This window comes from Oryza sativa, chromosome 12 (genome assembly GCF_034140825.1).
Source record: "Oryza sativa Japonica Group chromosome 12, ASM3414082v1".
NCBI classification, from domain to species: domain Eukaryota; kingdom Viridiplantae; phylum Streptophyta; class Magnoliopsida; order Poales; family Poaceae; genus Oryza; species Oryza sativa.
Window position 1 is genome coordinate 9524096 of NC_089046.1, and position 17950 is coordinate 9542045.

The 17950-nt window shown below is 44.1% G+C and overlaps 1 protein-coding gene and 1 long non-coding RNA gene across 3 annotated transcripts; one reads left to right on the forward strand and one right to left on the reverse strand.

Annotated features, from left to right (window-relative positions):
• Window positions 1–374: 374 nt before the first annotated feature.
• On the reverse strand, window positions 375–15431 carry LOC4351938 (wall-associated receptor kinase 3). Of its 2 annotated transcripts, none has more exons than XM_015764757.3 (3): window positions 14172–15431; window positions 13409–13543; window positions 375–1785 (listed from the first exon to the last, which is right to left on the reverse strand). In XM_015764757.3, the coding sequence occupies exons 1-3, from the start codon at window positions 15142–15144 to the stop codon at window positions 575–577; spliced, it is 2319 nt and encodes a 772-aa protein (XP_015620243.1). In that variant the 5' UTR covers window positions 15145–15431; the 3' UTR covers window positions 375–574. The 2 variants fall into 2 exon arrangements, with proteins under 2 accessions (XP_015620243.1, XP_015620244.1); XM_015764758.3 differs by lacking the exon at window positions 375–1785 and adding an exon at window positions 12817–13074.
• Window positions 2740–4712, forward strand: LOC107278082 (uncharacterized). The gene is made up of 2 exons (XR_001542234.3): window positions 2740–3080; window positions 4330–4712. It is a non-coding gene; the product is annotated as an uncharacterized lncRNA (long non-coding RNA).
• Window positions 15432–17950: the final 2519 nt, after the last annotated feature.

The following is a 17950-nucleotide window of genomic DNA, read 5'->3' on the forward strand; positions in this document are numbered from 1 at the left end:
TGTTAAAGAAAACCAAAACATTCATTTAAAAAAAAGAAAAACCAACTTCTTTTAATTCACACTTTATTTATTAGACATGTTTTCTGAACAAACTAAGTCTACATCTTTTATATGATGAAGAAGATTAGGATTATAGATAAGTGCTTATATAGATGAATTAAATTTTACATAATATAAAACTAACAAATATCTTAGAAAAAAAATTTAAGCAACGATATATGCATGCTCGGGCGAATGTTCGGGCTACCTTCCTAGCTTAAGCAAGAGTGTTCTTTGTTATAGAAAAGGTTCAGCAACGATTACAATAATCCAAACATGAAATGAATTTTCAATTGATAAAAAAATATGAAATTAAATGAAAAAAAAAACTGCAGTTGAAACAAACAAAATTGCACATTAGATCACAATGTAATTTTTTGCTTAGTTGGCTTAGTTACAATAATCCACAAATTTTCAGATGTCTGAAGTCTAATAAATACAAAATTATAAAAATGACATCACGCATGTTCAAGCAGATATGAATCGAATTAACTAAATATTACATCAAGAGACAAACACTGCATAATCTTCATCATTACCGAGGGTACCTTGAAGATAGCAGGTACTCTACTTCCAAACTATACTGTCGACTTGCTTCCTCATTGCCTGTTCCCTCCCTTGTTGGATAATTCTCTTCTGCAACATGCCTAATTCTACGAGATTCTGTTGCAATCAAGCCCGTGGTATGCTCCTGCAACGACCCTCCAAGACTTTCCAAGGACATCTCCACTTGTCTCATAGTCGGCCGTTCTTCAGCTTCCAGCTTTACACATACGGCAGCCAAAGCCGCTACTTCCATCATTCGCTTCCCTCCCTCCTCTATGATTTGAGGATCAAGTATGTCAACCAAGTTACTGTCAGCTAGTAGGGACGTGAAATGTGCAACCAAACTATCTCCCTCAGGTGATCTATATGAAAACGGTTTCTTTCTGGTAAGCAACTCTATTAGAATGACGCCAAAGCTATATACGTCACTTTTCTCCGTAAGCCTTCCTGTGTAGTAATACATGGGGTCTAAGTATCCACGTGTTCCTTGGACAACTGTTGTAACTCCTGATTGATCCACTGGAATGCATCTTGAAGCTCCAAAATCTGATACCTTCGTTGTAAAGGTGCTATCCAAAAGAATATTATGAGACTTGATATCCCTATGGATAATAGGGAATGCAACAGCCCAGTGAAGATAGGCAAGAGCTCTAGCTGTTTCAGTTGCTATCCTCAACCTATCCTCCCATGACAATGATATTGGTCCATCAACATGAAGATGTTCATATAGAGTTCCATTTGATATGAATTCATAGACAAGAAGTGGCACTTTTGTCTCAAGACAACAACCGAAAAGCTTCACAACATTCCGATGGTTTATTTGCGATAGAATGGCAACCTCGTTTATGAACTCATCAATTTCTCTTTGGATTGCTTCTTTGGATTTCTTGATTGCCACGATATGCAAGTCTGATAAAATCCCCTTGTAAACAGTACCATGCCCTCCTCCACCGAGCTCTCGGGATTTGTCAAAATTATTAGTTGCCTTCTCTAGCTCTACTAAGGGCAATATCATTCTTTCAGCAATGTCTGCCCTCTGAGATATCAATTGCTCCAGTAAATGACCACGGTTCTGCTTGAAAAACTTTTGTTTCACCCTTTTTGCCCTTCGGTGCTTAATCTCACGGGTTGCCAATCTAGCACCAAATACCAGGAACAGAAGGCCCGCGCCACTGCCAACTCCTATGCCAACACTTAAACCTGATAACGTGGGAGTATGAGATTTGGCTTAGATCACAACACGAAGATATTTATTAGAATATCAATCAAAGGAAAAAACGAAAAGGACAGAAACTTTTTCATCAACATACGTACATGCCAATAGTTGTGTTTTAGTACTAAATTTTAGGAAAGAAACATAAATTCCATGCCATGTTTTAAGGAGACTATTAAATAGCCCACGCATTGCAACGGATTCTTTTTATAGACAAAGGTAAATTTCTAGCAATGGTAAGTCAACTACGCAAATAACACTAACTTTCTTATTATACAAACACTTGATTAGTCTACGATATTGGAGTAGTGCAGTGGGTCCAAATCGTGTCCACCATTTTGATCCAGGCTATACATATTGTTTTTTTTTAAAAAAAAAGAAATACTGACCACCAATGGGTTCGGTACTTGGGTGGGAATGGGTTGAATTGGGATTCTAATCTGCATTTACTTTAATTTTGGATCGGTGGAAATGGCCTGCTACTACAAATGGTTTGGATCGGTCGGTCCACAGAGAAAATGGAATGGTGCGGGGTGGTGTTCTGGCACTACACCATGACCTAGTATTCATGGCACTTAACTGCCGGTAATAAAATGAAGTTAGTGGCAAACTATTTGCCGGGAATATATCAAGTGCCGGAAATAATATTGTACATCATCTCATCTGCCGGGAATTAAAAAAATAGGGCAGCAAATTAAGTGCCGGCAATAAACTAATATAGCAGGTCAACTAATCTGCCATTGATAATTTAAGATAACATATAATCTGCCGGGAATTTTGTTACCGGGAAAACAAATTTGGAGGAAATTTTTTGCGGGCTAAAAATATCGGCGGGCCCAGCAAGGCGCCAAGGTTGCAGAAATTTTCGTGGGCCCACACAAAAAATCCATCGCGTCGTCACCATCGTCGCACAAAAATCCCCATCTGCGCGGGCGCGATTCACCCAGGCCACACCGCCGCCTCCACCCACGCTGCACGCCGCCGTTGACTCCGCCCACCGGCGTCCTGCGCCCCTGCGCCCGGCCGATTCCTCCTCCTCCTTCTGTCCGTCCGCCGCCGTCCGTCCGTCGCCTGCTGACGCCTCCCCTCCTCGGCCATCGACTCCGCCCGCCGGCTTCCGCTGTGGGCTCCTCCCGTTGCTGGGCTGGAGGATCGGGATGGTAGCGGCGGCGGCGACGGCGCTCAACGCCCTCGTGGCGCTCGGATCCGCCTCGGGGACGGCGTCCAAGTCGTCCTTCGTGAAATCCATCGTCAAAGCCCACGATGTCGTCATCTTCTCCAAGTCATACTGCCCCCCCCCCCCCCCAACTCCTCTCATCTATCCTCTGTGCATTCCACTGTACTGCTTGCGCTTAGCTTGCTGGGAATTTCGATTTGGGATGTAGTCGCCAATATCATCTACTATGCATTTAGCTGATCTAGTTGGGAATTTCGATTTTGGATCTAGTCGCTGTGAAGTTGAGTGGACCTAATCGTGAATTTGTAGAAAATCTTGGAGAATTCTTACTGATTTTGTTCTATATCCATCGAAGAACTATCTTTTCGTTGCGAATTTTAGGAGAGATACATGGCCTACTGGTCCTGGCTTGTAACGCTGTACATGTGAGTTTGGGCACTAATCCTCTTTTGCTCGATGAGTTTTTTTGTTTGATTTTTAACCCAAAAATTTGGACCATATGAAACTGTCAGAGTAGATAATGGTTGCCTGGTTGGTATTGGATTAAAATGGGGAATGGCAAGGAATTGAGGTCATATGACCTTGTGTGGTGATCCAAGTTTTTTCTCCCCTGCATTCTGTGTGTGCTGTACACACCTATCTAATTATTTGATCAATTACAGATTTACTCCTTTTTATGTAGGCTAGTTGATTGAATTGATGTGCAAAGTATTGATTAGCAGTAAGTTTCAGAGCTTTCAGGATTTTGTTTTGTATAAGAGAGTTGTGGGGGTGATTCTTGCTCTATCCTATGAGAACTTACTGGATCAGAATTTTGGAGTTTCAGGTTAAGTTGCTATTAATGCTTGTGAAGAGTAGATAGCTATATGGAATGTCAGATGATGAGTAATGAATGTACAAAAACAATACCTTTGTAAAAAACCTTGCCTATAACATGAACTACATTTCTGACGCTGTTTATGTCAAATTAACCACATGGACTAGTTTAGTTACCTAGAACATTTTATCCAACATGAAACCTTTTGGGAGGTTATGTTGTCATGTGCTACAGTGACAAGGGCATATGGAACTAGAACCATTAGTGATCTGATGATTTCCCATCTCACACTATCCTTGTGATATTATGTTGTCTGCTGGATTCACTGTTAACTTGGAGTATTCCCTATTGGTGTTGCATGACGAAGTGCCCTCAATAATATACATTGATTGCATATGTAGCTATTTTGTTTATTTGAACCTAGCCAGTTTGCATGGTCTCGTCAGTTTGTGATCAAGAATGTATTTATATTATGATAGATAGTTCTTTATATTCTACATGCAAGATTGCTCACAGATTCCAAACCATTATTTTTAGGTCAAAATCGGAAGGGCTGCTGAAATTGTTCTGCTAAAGATGTCACTTGTCCCAGAAATTGTCCATTGAAGAGTTTTTTGCTGATGCTCTTGTAGACTTGTCCATTAAAGATGTCACTTGTCCTAGAAATTGTCCAATGAAGAAATTGTCCATTGTCCATTGAAGACTTGTCTGTACTCTTGTGTGCATATGCTCTATGCAGATGCATATATATATTGCTATCCTAGGTGCAACAGAACTGTTTTTTTTTTTACCTGAGATGCAACAGATGTTGAATGCATATTGATAGTCTATGGAGTCTTGAATTGCTGAATGTGTGTTAAATGTCTATGGAATTTGTACTGATTTTGTGGGTTGATTTGGTACTGATCTTAATTTGTGTACATTGGATCCATGTGTACTGAGTTCATGATTGAAACAACCAAGTGCTGGTAAAAGTACTGACTGACAGACTATATGTGAGGGATGCTTTAAGCATCAAGGGCAGTTAATTGCCATGGATGCAGCTGTCTGCCGGGAATACTCTAGTGATTCTAGGGCAGTTAATTGCCAGGAAAAAAATATCTGCCGGGAATTCTCTTTTGCTACAGAACTTTATAGGGCAGTTTTTAAGTGCCGGGAATAGTTTTCCCGGCAAATGAATTGCCATTCAATGCACTTATCTAGGGCAGTTGCAATGAAGGGAATACTAGGTCATGGTATAGTGTGGACATCTCTCGATGAGAAACTGACGTGGGATATTTTCATACACAACCGGGGTAGGGTATCATGAGTTTGGATTAATGATACCTAATTATTGTATGTTATCTAATTGTTTATAATAAAATAAAGCTTACATCTTATGTAATAATTGGAGTTGTATTTAGAAAAAAAAAGATTAGTATTATCTTTGAGGATTTGGATGTGCAGAATGGATAACAATGTCACGCGTGATTATGAGCTAAAGGGAGGTGAACGGATGAGTAATCAATGATTAAATTAGATGGATGAGTAGCTAGCTTCTTGATCCAACGGCTGATAATTCTATACTAATGCGATCCGATGGCTTAAAATTGTTAATGATTTGGCTACTTGCATGTCTTGCTTTATAGGAGTAAATGGTTCTTAGTGGGCACCAACTATCAAAAGATTTCAAATGTAACTTAAAATTTTTCTATCTACTAGTAAAAATAATATCAAAAACAATCTTTCCTTAATTAATGTCATTATCCTTAGCTAACATAGTTAGTTACGTTAAACACGCTAAAAAAAATCCCGATCTAATAGCGCCGGCGGCACCGCGCGTATGCGTGGGCCATGTGGGCCAGAAGTGCGCGCCCGAGGCGCATACGCGCGAATTAGGAATTCTGCAATTTTATCCTCTGAACATCAAGCGCTGCGAGTGCAGTCTAATTTTCTCAAAACTTTGGATCCAAACATATAATAAACTAGGTGAAACCTCGTGCGTTGCTGTAGGAATTCAGTATGATAACAATAAGTAAAAATAATGTATAAGATAGCTAGACAATATAAACTTACATAAACACTAAAAACAATTGATCTGATATAGCTTAATTAGAGAAGAGAGAAATAATATTAACCAAGTGAGGATGAACTACATATGTACATAATATATTATAAAAAATAATGAAGATATATATTGAAATATTATGTGAATTATGAAGGATGATGATTTAACATGCTTTCATTATAAAAGCTCTAAAATGTAATAAATTTTAAATTATAAATAATATAGCATGTTTGCATGATATTTAATGTATTGATTGTTAGTGGATGATGATGTGTCAACTGGTTAGTAGATGATGACGTGGCATCTTTGAATGCTAAGCTTTAGGAGACAGTGGGTTATAACTTTATAGTAAGATAGGATTCCCCCAAGTAATCCTCGCAAAAACAAGCTCGCACGCCAGTCGCCATCCCCTAGTTTCACCCCAATTTCCCCACGGCAACCGACGCTGTCATCGTCCGCGAGGCGCTGCATGCGGCACTGACTACCACTTGGCCGCAGAGTTGGCCGGCACATGTGCTAACTCAGCACTTCTGCATCTGGAGGTTTCCGGTGTGAGGTTGGGTGCGTGCTGGAGGTTGGTGGCTGTTTGCGGAGTGAGTTGCCGGCGAGGGTATCCTGGGGCCGTGGGGCGTCATCACTGCTAGATCTGAAGCAGATCTGGGGACGGACGGTGATGTACGACAGTGGCAAGCTGAGACCCTGCAAGTTGGTGAGATAGGTAGGGAGATGAGGATGGAGTGGCGGCGGTGGTGACTCATGGGGGTGTTGCCGGCGACGGCAGCGATCAGGGATATCGTCACATGGGATGGTGGGGATCGGCCGATTGTTGTTTCATTGACATTGTGGGGCCCAAACATCAAGGGTCACACTGAAGGCAGAACGGATTGGGTCACACTACTACAGATATTTAGGTATTATTATAAATTATACAATGATTGGAAGGTACCTCAAATACCTCCATCTGGTAAATATATGTTGACGTTGATTAGGTACTAATTTCGATCGTCAACTATCTTCATAAATAAAGGGAGAACTAACATTTCTTACATATATATTAGTATTGAATAATGTAGTTCCACTTGTATTGGAGAAATACTATGTATATGCAGGTAATATACAATAAAATGAATGAGAAACACACCTCGTGTGAATCACGTGCGAGCACACAGATCAATGGGCCCACAAGTCAGCTCAAACCAACTTAAAGTTAGGCCAAACCATCCTCAATCATCGTACGGGCCCATATGGCAATCGCTAGTGAAAGTCGAAGGAGAGAGGTAAGGGCCTATGGGTCGGCTGAACCCTTGGTTCAGCCGGACCACCCCTTGCTTCTCACATCGCCACCTTACACGCGGACATTCCTGATGGACTCCTAATGATGTTACTGGTAGTTACCGATCTACAACCGTCTTAATCAACCGTCATTGAGGGCTATAAAAGGAGGAGCTCTCTCGCTTTTTAACACACACTTCAAGAAGTAATATTCTCATTCAATATATTGTATTTTCTCTAGTAGTAGTGGAGTTATGCTTAGAATAGTCTTCGATCATATAGCATTCTCAGAGATTAGGGTATGTCTTTAATACTTTACTCTTCTTGTAAGACAATAATCGCAATAAAAGAATTATCTTCTTTACTTATTAGTGTTCATAGTTCTTATACTAATTTTCTCGTTATGTGTTCTATAAATAGTTTATACTTCATTTATATGCTTTACTTGATTAGGTTAGTCGATCTATGCTATGGTAATGGTTCAATGATCTTAACAGGTTGCACAAGTTCTAACTTGTCCATCCGAAGGGTGAAAGTCTTGGGGGAATTAGTGATATTATATATTAACATAAACATGATGCTTAGGCTAGTTAAATGCAGTTGGATGCGGGTATACCCTACAGAGAGTGAGGTAGACGGTAGATAGTGATAGCCTTGTCTGTCCATTGTATTCCTCCACATCCATGTATAACGTAAGAGTTCGTAAAATGCCATAACAACGTTGGCAGGCCAATGGAGAGTGGTCTATCGGTAGTACTTGGGTACCAAAAACTAACGGCTAGCCTTGTAAGCATGTATGTGTTAAGTGTATAATAAACATTATTAGTATAGTTGTACATATGAACCATATCTCTCTATAGTTCTTCTCCATTACCTAGCGTATCTTATTAGAGATGAATCTCCTGTGTGTCACACTAACCATATATCATATTGCCAATTAACCCCTATTTAGACTATGGTAAAGTAATGATAGTTTGATTAAGGATATATGAACTCTATATTTATACCGCCGCCTTCCATGCAGAAATATATATACGGCACCCTTGGAATACTCCTGTTGAAATGCTACAGTGGTATCTATGCGCTTGCGGATTTATATGTAATCGTAAGAAATACTGTCAGAGATCAAAACTCCTACAACAAGGAAGAGAGGACCCCCCCTCGAAGATTCGGCTAGGGGACAAGTAGAGACAAAGTTCACTTCATGTGCAGAGCCAACAAAGAACACAAGCACGTATCCACGATCAGACTGCTCGGAACGTAATACACTACTCCTTTGTTTGGGACTATGAGGATGAAAGAGTACACAATACAAGCTTACCTGATGAACTAGGGTTTCTAGAACTCTCTCTCTCTCTCTCTCAATGGTTTCTTTTGACTTCCCTCCTTTTATAACCAAAAGGGGGCCTATAGTGTCGTTATCGCATAGGGAACACCTATGCCAAGTCTTGTCATTGCCTCCTCTGTCATCCTAGAGTAAATGAGAGAATTACAATGGACGGTTGTTTCACTGTGCCTCGGGCACCCAAACATAGGGGCCTGGGACCGTTGGGACTTGCACCTTTTGCCACTTGCTCAAAACTGCGATTGGTGGACCCAAGCCAAGTCATCGTGTAGCCGCCGCTGGCTAACATGCAGCACGTTGCTCTGCTCCTGTTCCTTTGAGTGACGCAGTGCCGCTAGCGGCTTCAAACCTCGCCACCACATTATTGCATGCGACCGAGCTGTAATCTCGATTCGTAATCTTCCAGGCACCGTGCTACAATCATAATGATGATGTTGCCCTCGAACAGACCGTTGGGCCCACCATCCCACTCTGACCACCAGCGGCACTCACATGCTTGGCCCTGAAGTGGTAATCCACCAGCGGAGATCACCGCGGAGAGCCCGAGCATCGAGTACCAGCGGGTTCCCTGATAGAGATAATATATGATTTGTTTTTACCCTAAGGTTACATTAACCCCCTGGGCTTCGATGTTCTCGTGTTGTTCCCGGGGCATATGCAGTGCCCAGGTGCCCTGGTAAGACCCGGGCCTCCAGCACACTCCCGTGGTTTGTAATGGAAGTTCTTGTTATGTTGGACAAGTTTCTCGAAGATGTCATTGATGAAGGAGTTCATGATGGATATAATTCTACAAGTTTGTTCCAATACGCAATTGTATATATGAGTACCTTGAATATGTAAATCTTGTAGGTCTCCACACTCCACTTAACATTCTGAGTGTGCAACCATGAAGGGATTGAGTACCCAGGGGCCCCGGCCGGAACCGGCCTCATTCCACCTTGTAGATATAGATCTTATAGGTCACCACACTCCTCTTGTCATACAAAGTGTGTAATCATGAAGGGATTAGGTGCCTCGGGCCCCCCGGCTGGAGCGGGCCCTGTTACACCTTGTAGATATAGATCTTACTGGTCTCCACACTCCTCTTATCATATTGAGTGTGTAACCATGAAGGCCATGGGTGCCCAGGGACATCAGCGGGAGCAGGCCCCGACCCCCACGCTCTGCCAGCTGTCAGCCTCCGTTTACATGGTTTCTAACCTGGCAATAGATTCTATCATGGATCATAAGAAATACCATCTATAATACCAACTTAGTTCCCCTAAATCCATCATGAAATCTACCTTGGTCGTATATTTATTTGGTACTGTGGTTATTAATACAAATCCAATCAAATATAGAGAGGTTTTACATTAAGAAAAAAACTAAAACAACATGCAACATAGCACGGGGGAGTCGCTCCTTTAACTGGTACATGAGTAAGCAACAATTAATCATCATGGCATCACTGGTTACCATTAGTCCCCCTGCCACATGGCACCATGTCGCGTTGCCTCTAAGGGCAAACGCAGTGCATCTACCGTACTTGAGAAGCCAAAGCCACCAGCTCGGCCATGAACGGTGAAAGAAACACCCTTCATAGTGGGTCCCACCAATCTCTCCTGTCTCATTTTTCATCTTCCCTTTGCCTTTCCCCACCGGTTACCGGGAGGAGGAAGCGAGGCGTTGGACGGCCCAAGCGGCGACATGCCGGGCGGGAACGGAGATGTAGCGGGGTGGCACTACCTCTCCAGACGACGGTGCTGCCAAGCCTAAGCCGCATACGATGGTGCCGCCGAGTTCGTCGGCTATGAAACCTTGCGGCGGTTTAGGCCTAAGCTTCCGACGAGCTCCCCCCCTCCCCCATCTTGAATCCGACGGTTTTGTTTGTGGTTCGTGCCGATGGTTGAGGTGAGCTCTAATAAGGGCTACGGCGCCAGTAGAGGCGAGCTCTGACGATGTCTGCGGCGCACTTGCCTCTCTTCCCATCTCCGTTTTTGCCTCCTGGCAAAGTCCTCACATCTCGACGCCATCGGTGGTGAATCAAGTACTGGAGATGGAGCTCGGTGGCACAAACAGGAGGGACGGTCGCAAGGGGCTGTAGTCACCGTTGAGCTCCTCGACAGAGGTCTGGTGGCGTGGGATAGAAGGTGTGAGCCCAGACCTGCGAAATCTGGCCAGGAACCTATGGCAATATCTGGTTCCATGTTCTTCCCGGAGCAACGCAATAGGCGGACATGGAGCGGAATCTCCGACGTCGGTGGCATGGGCTGAATGCCACATCAAGGCAATGTGAAAACCCTAAGAGGGATCAAAATGACCTAGGCCGAACCCTATGGGATCCCCCTTCGCGCGGTCTATCACCAGTTTATGTACGTACTTCGCCTCAACCACCAACCGTCACTAATCGCCTTGACGTCCCCACCCAAGTCGTTGAATCCCTCCATCACCCTCCCCTAGCCGATGGCACTGGTTGCTCGTTGTGACTTGCCATCATCCATCGGCATTAGGTGAGCATGATTGGTCATTAGATGTGCACCAGCGTCATCCATGTTAGACGACCATATATGGCATGCCCAATTTGCACCACATCGGCACCACATGAGGCCATCTTAGCTGTCACACCCTATTTCTGAGTATTATCAAATTCTCTACGATTAATTATACTCTCTAGAATTTTCTTGGATTCTTCAAAGCTCAACAAGTAGTTTTAATAATAAAAAAATATCATTTCAGAAATAATTTAAATGAAAAACCAAATAAAAATCCTTCCTTGAGCTTCGGGCTGATTTTGGTCCATTCCTTCTTCTCTTATCTCCCGCTTCCCGTTGACATGTGGTACCAGACCCCTCATGTAAGGGTAATCTTCAACCTTCAGCTCGGAGTCCGGATCCCCTATGCCGCTGCCTTCCCACTCTGAATTCGGCCATCCTAGTGGGTCTTTTCTCAGATTGGTTGATGGGATTTTATCTCCTTATCCTCCTCTTTTAGTTTCCCCAAGAATCGAAATGAACCACGTCCATTCACACCGACTGACGTCGTGTTGCAATTGCTAAGTGTCATCTCCTTTTTTTCTCTTTGTCGGTATCCTCGGTGTCTATCACCGATAACCTTAAGGTCCCTCGTCACCATGTCAGCGCCTTGATCGGATCTATCCAATCTCAGTTAACCCTGGTCAACAGATTAAAACGCCTGTCTTCTTTGAACCCTTTCGGTGAGTTGGGTCCATGCTAGATTGTCCTTTCTCTCACCACATGTGGGTCTCACATGTCACTGACTTTAGCCTCCTCTATCTAGGACTGATATCATAGTTTCTTTATCAGTATAAAAATAATTATAAATTATGCAATAAATATATTTAATTGTTTTAAATAGGATTTAATTGTATTGAATCTTGTAAAATTCATAACTAATTCATGCGAACTCGGAATAACGAGGGTAAGTCTCATAATTTATACTAAATAAATCTCTGCATGTGTGTGTACTTTTATATATTGTTTATTTGGAGTTTCTTAGCCTTTTTCTTGTTTTGCGGTGTAGTTCGTGTTGTTTCGGAGGATCGTGAGTTCGGAAGAGGTACATAAAACATTTTTAGGACTTTCTAAGTCATACAGGTCCAAAACATCCCTTTTGAGTATGTTGATCTATATTAGAATTCTTATTTTATTTCAAAGTGTGCCGCCGAATTCAAGCTGACCAGAGACTAGCACCTTCCAACTCTGTCTTTGCCAGATAGTAGCCTCCACGTTGGTAGCCACCACAACCGCCATCGCTAGTGCTCTTGCCGCCTGCTTGCAACGGCAGCACCACAAACCTATAACCACGCCCGCTGTGCCAGACTCCACATAGATGGGACATGCACTGGCTGTGTAGCTGCCGCATGAAGGAGCCATGCCATGCCGGTAGACACCACCACCGGAACTGGATAAGGGAAGATCAGACCTTGCCAACTTAGGGGCACCAGATCCAGCCTTCCCGCGAACACCACCGCCCTCATCCATGAGACCACCACACCATGGGAGCTGCCACACGACCAGGTCAGACGCTGGGTCCTGAAACCAACCACACCACACCTCGCTGGTGGCTCTGCTATATCCCGCTATCACCATCAGAACTAAGGCGCAGAGAGATTGATCTGAATAAAAGGGAAGGGGAAAAGCTTGTGAAAGAGAGAAAAAGGGGAGGAGGTGGCCAGGAGAAGAGGGTGGAGGGCCAAAGGGAGGGGCCACCGCCGGCAATAGGGAGCATCGCCGCCGGCGGTTGGGGGGGGGGGAGGGGGGTTCACCGCAGAGCCTCAGGTGCTTTGAGGCGTCGCCTCCCGGATCGCCTGGAGAGAGCGACACGGGAGTTGAACCGGTCTAAACTCTTTGTTCAAACTATCTGGACAAGTTAATTAGAGCAGTTCATATTTTAGATCTTTTTAAAACTTTTTTACAAATAGAATCTTAGAGAAACTTATTTTACAAATAGACATTTCTCTTGGCGCCAGCATCACTAGCGTTGCGGTTCAACGTGATGCCGTCCCTCCCACCACGTTGGTTTCTCATCAACATGCCAAGAAGACGAGAGAAAGGACCATTCGGACTCACACCAAAGCAAATCCAACCCGCACCAATCCATTTTCTCTGTAGACCCGGACCTATCCAAACAAGTATGCATAACCTAAATGAATACTGTGGATAGGATTTTAACCCACTGCATTATTCCAAGGTTGAATGACTATTCAGTGTTTGCATAATAGGACGACAAAAAAAAAATCATAGAAGTGCTGTTTGTTTCAGTGTTATTTGCACAATTAGCTTACCATGCTAGAATTTTTTTTCATAAACTAATCCGTTGCAACGCGCAGATCGACCATATTTGCTAGTCTTTGTAAAAAAAGTTTGCATTTGGTACATTCTTTTTATAAAATTAAAAGCTAGAATGAAAGCAGAAGATAGCTAGCAATTAATAGTTATGATTACGGTGCTGACCTAGAGGAAACTTGATGCAGCCATCTTTGGTGTAGGGATTGCCACGCGCACCACGCGGACAACGGCAACTGTAGTTTCCTGGCGTGTTTGTACACTCACCGAAGCACTTGCCCGGCAGCGAACATTCGTCGATATCTGGAATGTTATGTTGACCGAGAAAACAGAAGATATAATGGGGTATATAGATAGCTAATTTAGCTTAGGAATGCACTAAGTATAGAATATGAATATTGTATAAGTTATCTTTGTTTTTTTAATATATGACGTGCTGTCGAATTTTGAAATAATGTTCGACACCATTCACCTTATCAAAAAAAATTAATGTAAATATGCTAAAGTATAAATGATACGTAAAAATTATTTAATAATAAAGCATCTCATAACAAAATAAATAATATTTATGTAAATTTTTTGAATAGGAATGAATGCTGAAACGTCATGCCAAAAATTAACGATGTTATCTGAGGGAGTATAATATAATACGTATATAAGTACATACTACCTCCGGTTTTTAATAAATGACGCCATTGACTTTTTTATTACACGTTTAACCATTCGTCTTATTAAAAAATTTTACGTTTATAATTTATTTTGTTGTGAGTTGTTTTATCATTCAAAATAATTTAAGCATGACTTATATCTTATACATTTACATAAATTTTTTAAATAAGATAATGGTTAACCATGTGTTTAAAAGTCAGTAGCGTCGTATACTAAAGAAACGGAGTCTTATACTAAAGAAACGGAGGGAGTATACATGTACCTTGGCAGCCGCCGGTGAGGTAAGGGTTGCCCTGGTACCCGTCGTCGCACTTGCACACGTAACCGCTGCGGTACATGTTGGCGATGTTGCGGCAGAAGCTGTTGCTGCTACGGCACTCGCTTCTCGCCGGGTCCTTGGGGCACGTGCTGTTCACGTCTACGGGAGTGGGCGGCTTGTGAACAGACGCCACGGCCCACTCCAGCACCACGGGCACGGGAACAGCGCTGCGGCTGTTTTTCCTGAGAAGCTTGGTCGACATGCCGTCGAACCAACCGCGCTCCGCGATGCGCACGGCGATGGGCAGGAGGTCGTCGTAGTTGTGGTCCCAGTCGAGCCACCTGAGCTGCAGTTCGTAGGAGGGCCGGCCGATGGTGATGTTGACGTCGCAGCAGCCGAGGCCGGAGCACGCGCCGCCGGCGCCGGAGTGCACTATTGGGTCGGCGCCCCACCAGTCGGTGATGGAGCAGAAGGAGGAGCAGCCGATGATGACGTTGCTGCCGCTGTTCCCGAGCAGGGAGGCCATGATGTTGCACCCCGTCACCACCAGCTGGTTGTGCTCCTCTGAGACGATGTACGGCCCGTCGTCTTGGCCGACGCTGACTCCGGCCCACTTCGCCGTGGAATCGTTGTGCCCCGCAAAGGTGAAGTTCACGGTGCCGACGCCGTTGAGGACGCGCACCGTGTAGTTGGCCAGGGAGATCTCGGTGACCTGGAGGTGGGAGCCGTCGCCGAGGAACAGCCTGTGTGGCTGCTTGGTGCGGTCGCAGGTGAGGTTGAAGCCCGGGAGGAAGCTGCAGCTACCGCCGTCGATGCCGAACAGGTACGGCACGCCCACGTCGCCGCAGGTGTCGACGACGCCGGCGGCGCACCTCGTCTTCGTCGGCTGTGCTGACACTCGGACCATCTGATTCTCCCCCGGCGACAGAAGCAGCAGCGCCACCGCCGCCGCCGCTACACTCCATGGACAAATCATTCGATCCAGACAATAGCCTTGAATCGATCTCTCCAGCTAATAATTCGGTATTAGATGAGTGATCGTCTTCCTGTTCTGTTCACTAAGTATAGATCGATCATCGATGGCGTGCTTGCTTGCAAGTTGTTGCCCGCCATGAAAGGTTGCTACGATACGTTGACCTTATCTTACAAGTGTGTTAAGAGTCAAGAGTCAAGACTGCCATGAGCCGCTCCTTTTTTTTATTTCATATATTGGCTTATACAAATATATAATACTACAAGTTGAAAAGTCGCACGTCTCACTAAATTATGGAGAGCAATACGGCTCAGACGGTGTTCCATCACGGATAAATAACAATTTTAGATATTTCATCACTCGTCAGGGGGTGTATAGTTAGGGGTATAAATTTTTGGCGTGTCACATCGGGTATTATATAGGGTGTCACGTGGGACGTTCAGGTACTAACAAAAAAAACTAATTAAAGAATTCGTTAGTAAACAGCGAGACGAATTTATTAAGCTAATTAATTTGTCATTAGCAAATGTTTAATATAGCATCACATTGTCAAATTATGGAGCAATTAGTCTTAAAATATTTGTCTCATAAATTAGTCGAAATATGTGTAGTTAGTTATTTTTTAATCTATATTTAATACTTCATGCATATATTCAAATGTTCGATGTGACATGGTGTAAAAAGATTGTGTGGCAACTAAACAGGGCCTCAATGAAAAATATTATATCGTGTCATAAAAAATGTTTAAGGCAGACCACAGATGCAACAATTGCAATACATATTTTAATTTCTACAGATATTATCTGTCAGGTTATGGATACCACATACCTAATAGCAGTTGACTAAATATCGGCAGTACCCATCACATACCATGTCTTATACGGAAACAACCTTCGAATATAGGAGGAGTTCCGCATAAGGAAGGATGAATAGAGTTCTACATGAAAACGACAAGGGCTACTCGGATTGTATCCATATTGGTTTCCTTAGTTCTATTTGGACAAAGGGACACCTATAGGTATAAATAGAAGGCCCCCTAGGAGGAGAGGGGACACGGAACAACAGAAGCCACAACATACAAGACAACATGCGCCAAGACATGCCGCCGAATATCGACACAAGAGATATGCCTGGACTGACCCTATCCGATACCTACATAGGCCGGCTGTAGGGATTTAGCGCTGTCTCTGATCTCGCCGAACACAGATTCGAGGAGGAATGCTATCCTGTTGTCGACTACGAGCCAGCACTTCAGACCGCCAAGTCGACAACAGTTAGATAGGCTACCTTATATATTGCATTGATGTGATTATGGTGAATAAGAGCAACGACCGGCTTCGGCCAATAGGAGTAGGGTTATTACCTGACAATTCAGGGGCCCGAACCTGTATAAAAATCCTCGCCTCCGTCTCTTTTACTTAAGTCTCGCGTATATCCTAGTACCAACGATCCCCATACTATGCAAATACCGGAATCGCGACATCAAACGTCGACATTATCATTTAAAATATTTGCTACAAATATTAAATTACTGAGAATATAACGACGATCCTATTTTAATTTATCCACCAAAATATTATTATTTAAGATTTTTGCTATAAATATTAAATTACAGCGAATATAACTATGTAACCGGGTCGTGAATTTCATATGCAATATATTTAATTAGAAGATAAAACTCTTTTAAAGCCATTTAATATTGTAAAATTAGATGACTGGTATGACATCTCACAAAACTCCATGCTGCCTATGAGAAAGTGGACATTCTGCCACTGTCAAGGGTAGGTTTCACCGCAATGCCATTCCACGGAATGGCATCGTTAAAATGCCACTTCCAACCGATGTCAAACCATTGCTTTGCCATATTCACCTTTTCACAAGATTTTCACCATTTTTCACACTTCAACTGACCAAAATACCCCTCTCTCCTCCGGCGAACATGTGGGAGTTGTGGGCGAGGAGAAGGGGAAGGGCCGGCACTGTTCCGGACGCCATCTCCAGCGAGAGAAGGGGAAGAGGCGGTGCTGCTTCGCGGTGGGAGGGAGGCAGAAGAAGCCCGTGGCTCACGTAGCTGGCGATGAACCATGCTGCGAGCAGCAGGAACGCGGCACCGGCGGCGAAGTACAACGCCGACACGGTTGCGGCCTGGGAGGACGGCGACACCGCCGCCGCCGCTGCTTGCAGTCGTAGCCAGCTGGAGCCGGGCCGCGCGCTCGATTTCGGCCAGCTTGACATCGAGCTGCGCATGGCCGGCCTCGCCGGCCAGCCCGAACAGGAGGACGGCTCGCCGATGGCTAGGCGACGGCGACGTGGCCAACCAGCCCGGACAGGAGGACGGCGTTCTCGTCGGCGGGGCGTGCCACGCCGATGCCAAGCATGAGTGACGGGGTGGAGACGAGGCCGTCGCTGGCGCCTAGCACCGCAGCACGCCGCAGCCATCGTGAGTGGCTTTCCCTTCCTCCTTGGCCTCCGCCATGGTGAGCTCAGCGTCACCATCGGCAACCACCACTCAGACCGAAGGGCATTTTGGGTAACCCAGGTGGAAAATTAGGTGAAAATGGAGTGAAATGGTCCAAATGGCAAAACAAATGTAAGCCCAATCTTAGTAGTGGCATTTTAACGACGCCATTCCACGAAATGGCATTATAGCGAAGCCCACACTTGGCAGTGGCGTAATGTCCAATTTCTCGCTGCGTATATGCTGCTATGCTATCTGGAGTTGTTTATGTTACGAGTCCCCTGTGGGGTGTTTTTTTTTTCTCTCTTGCTTTTTATGCTTGGAGCGTCTGACTTCCAAGTGAAAGTGTTT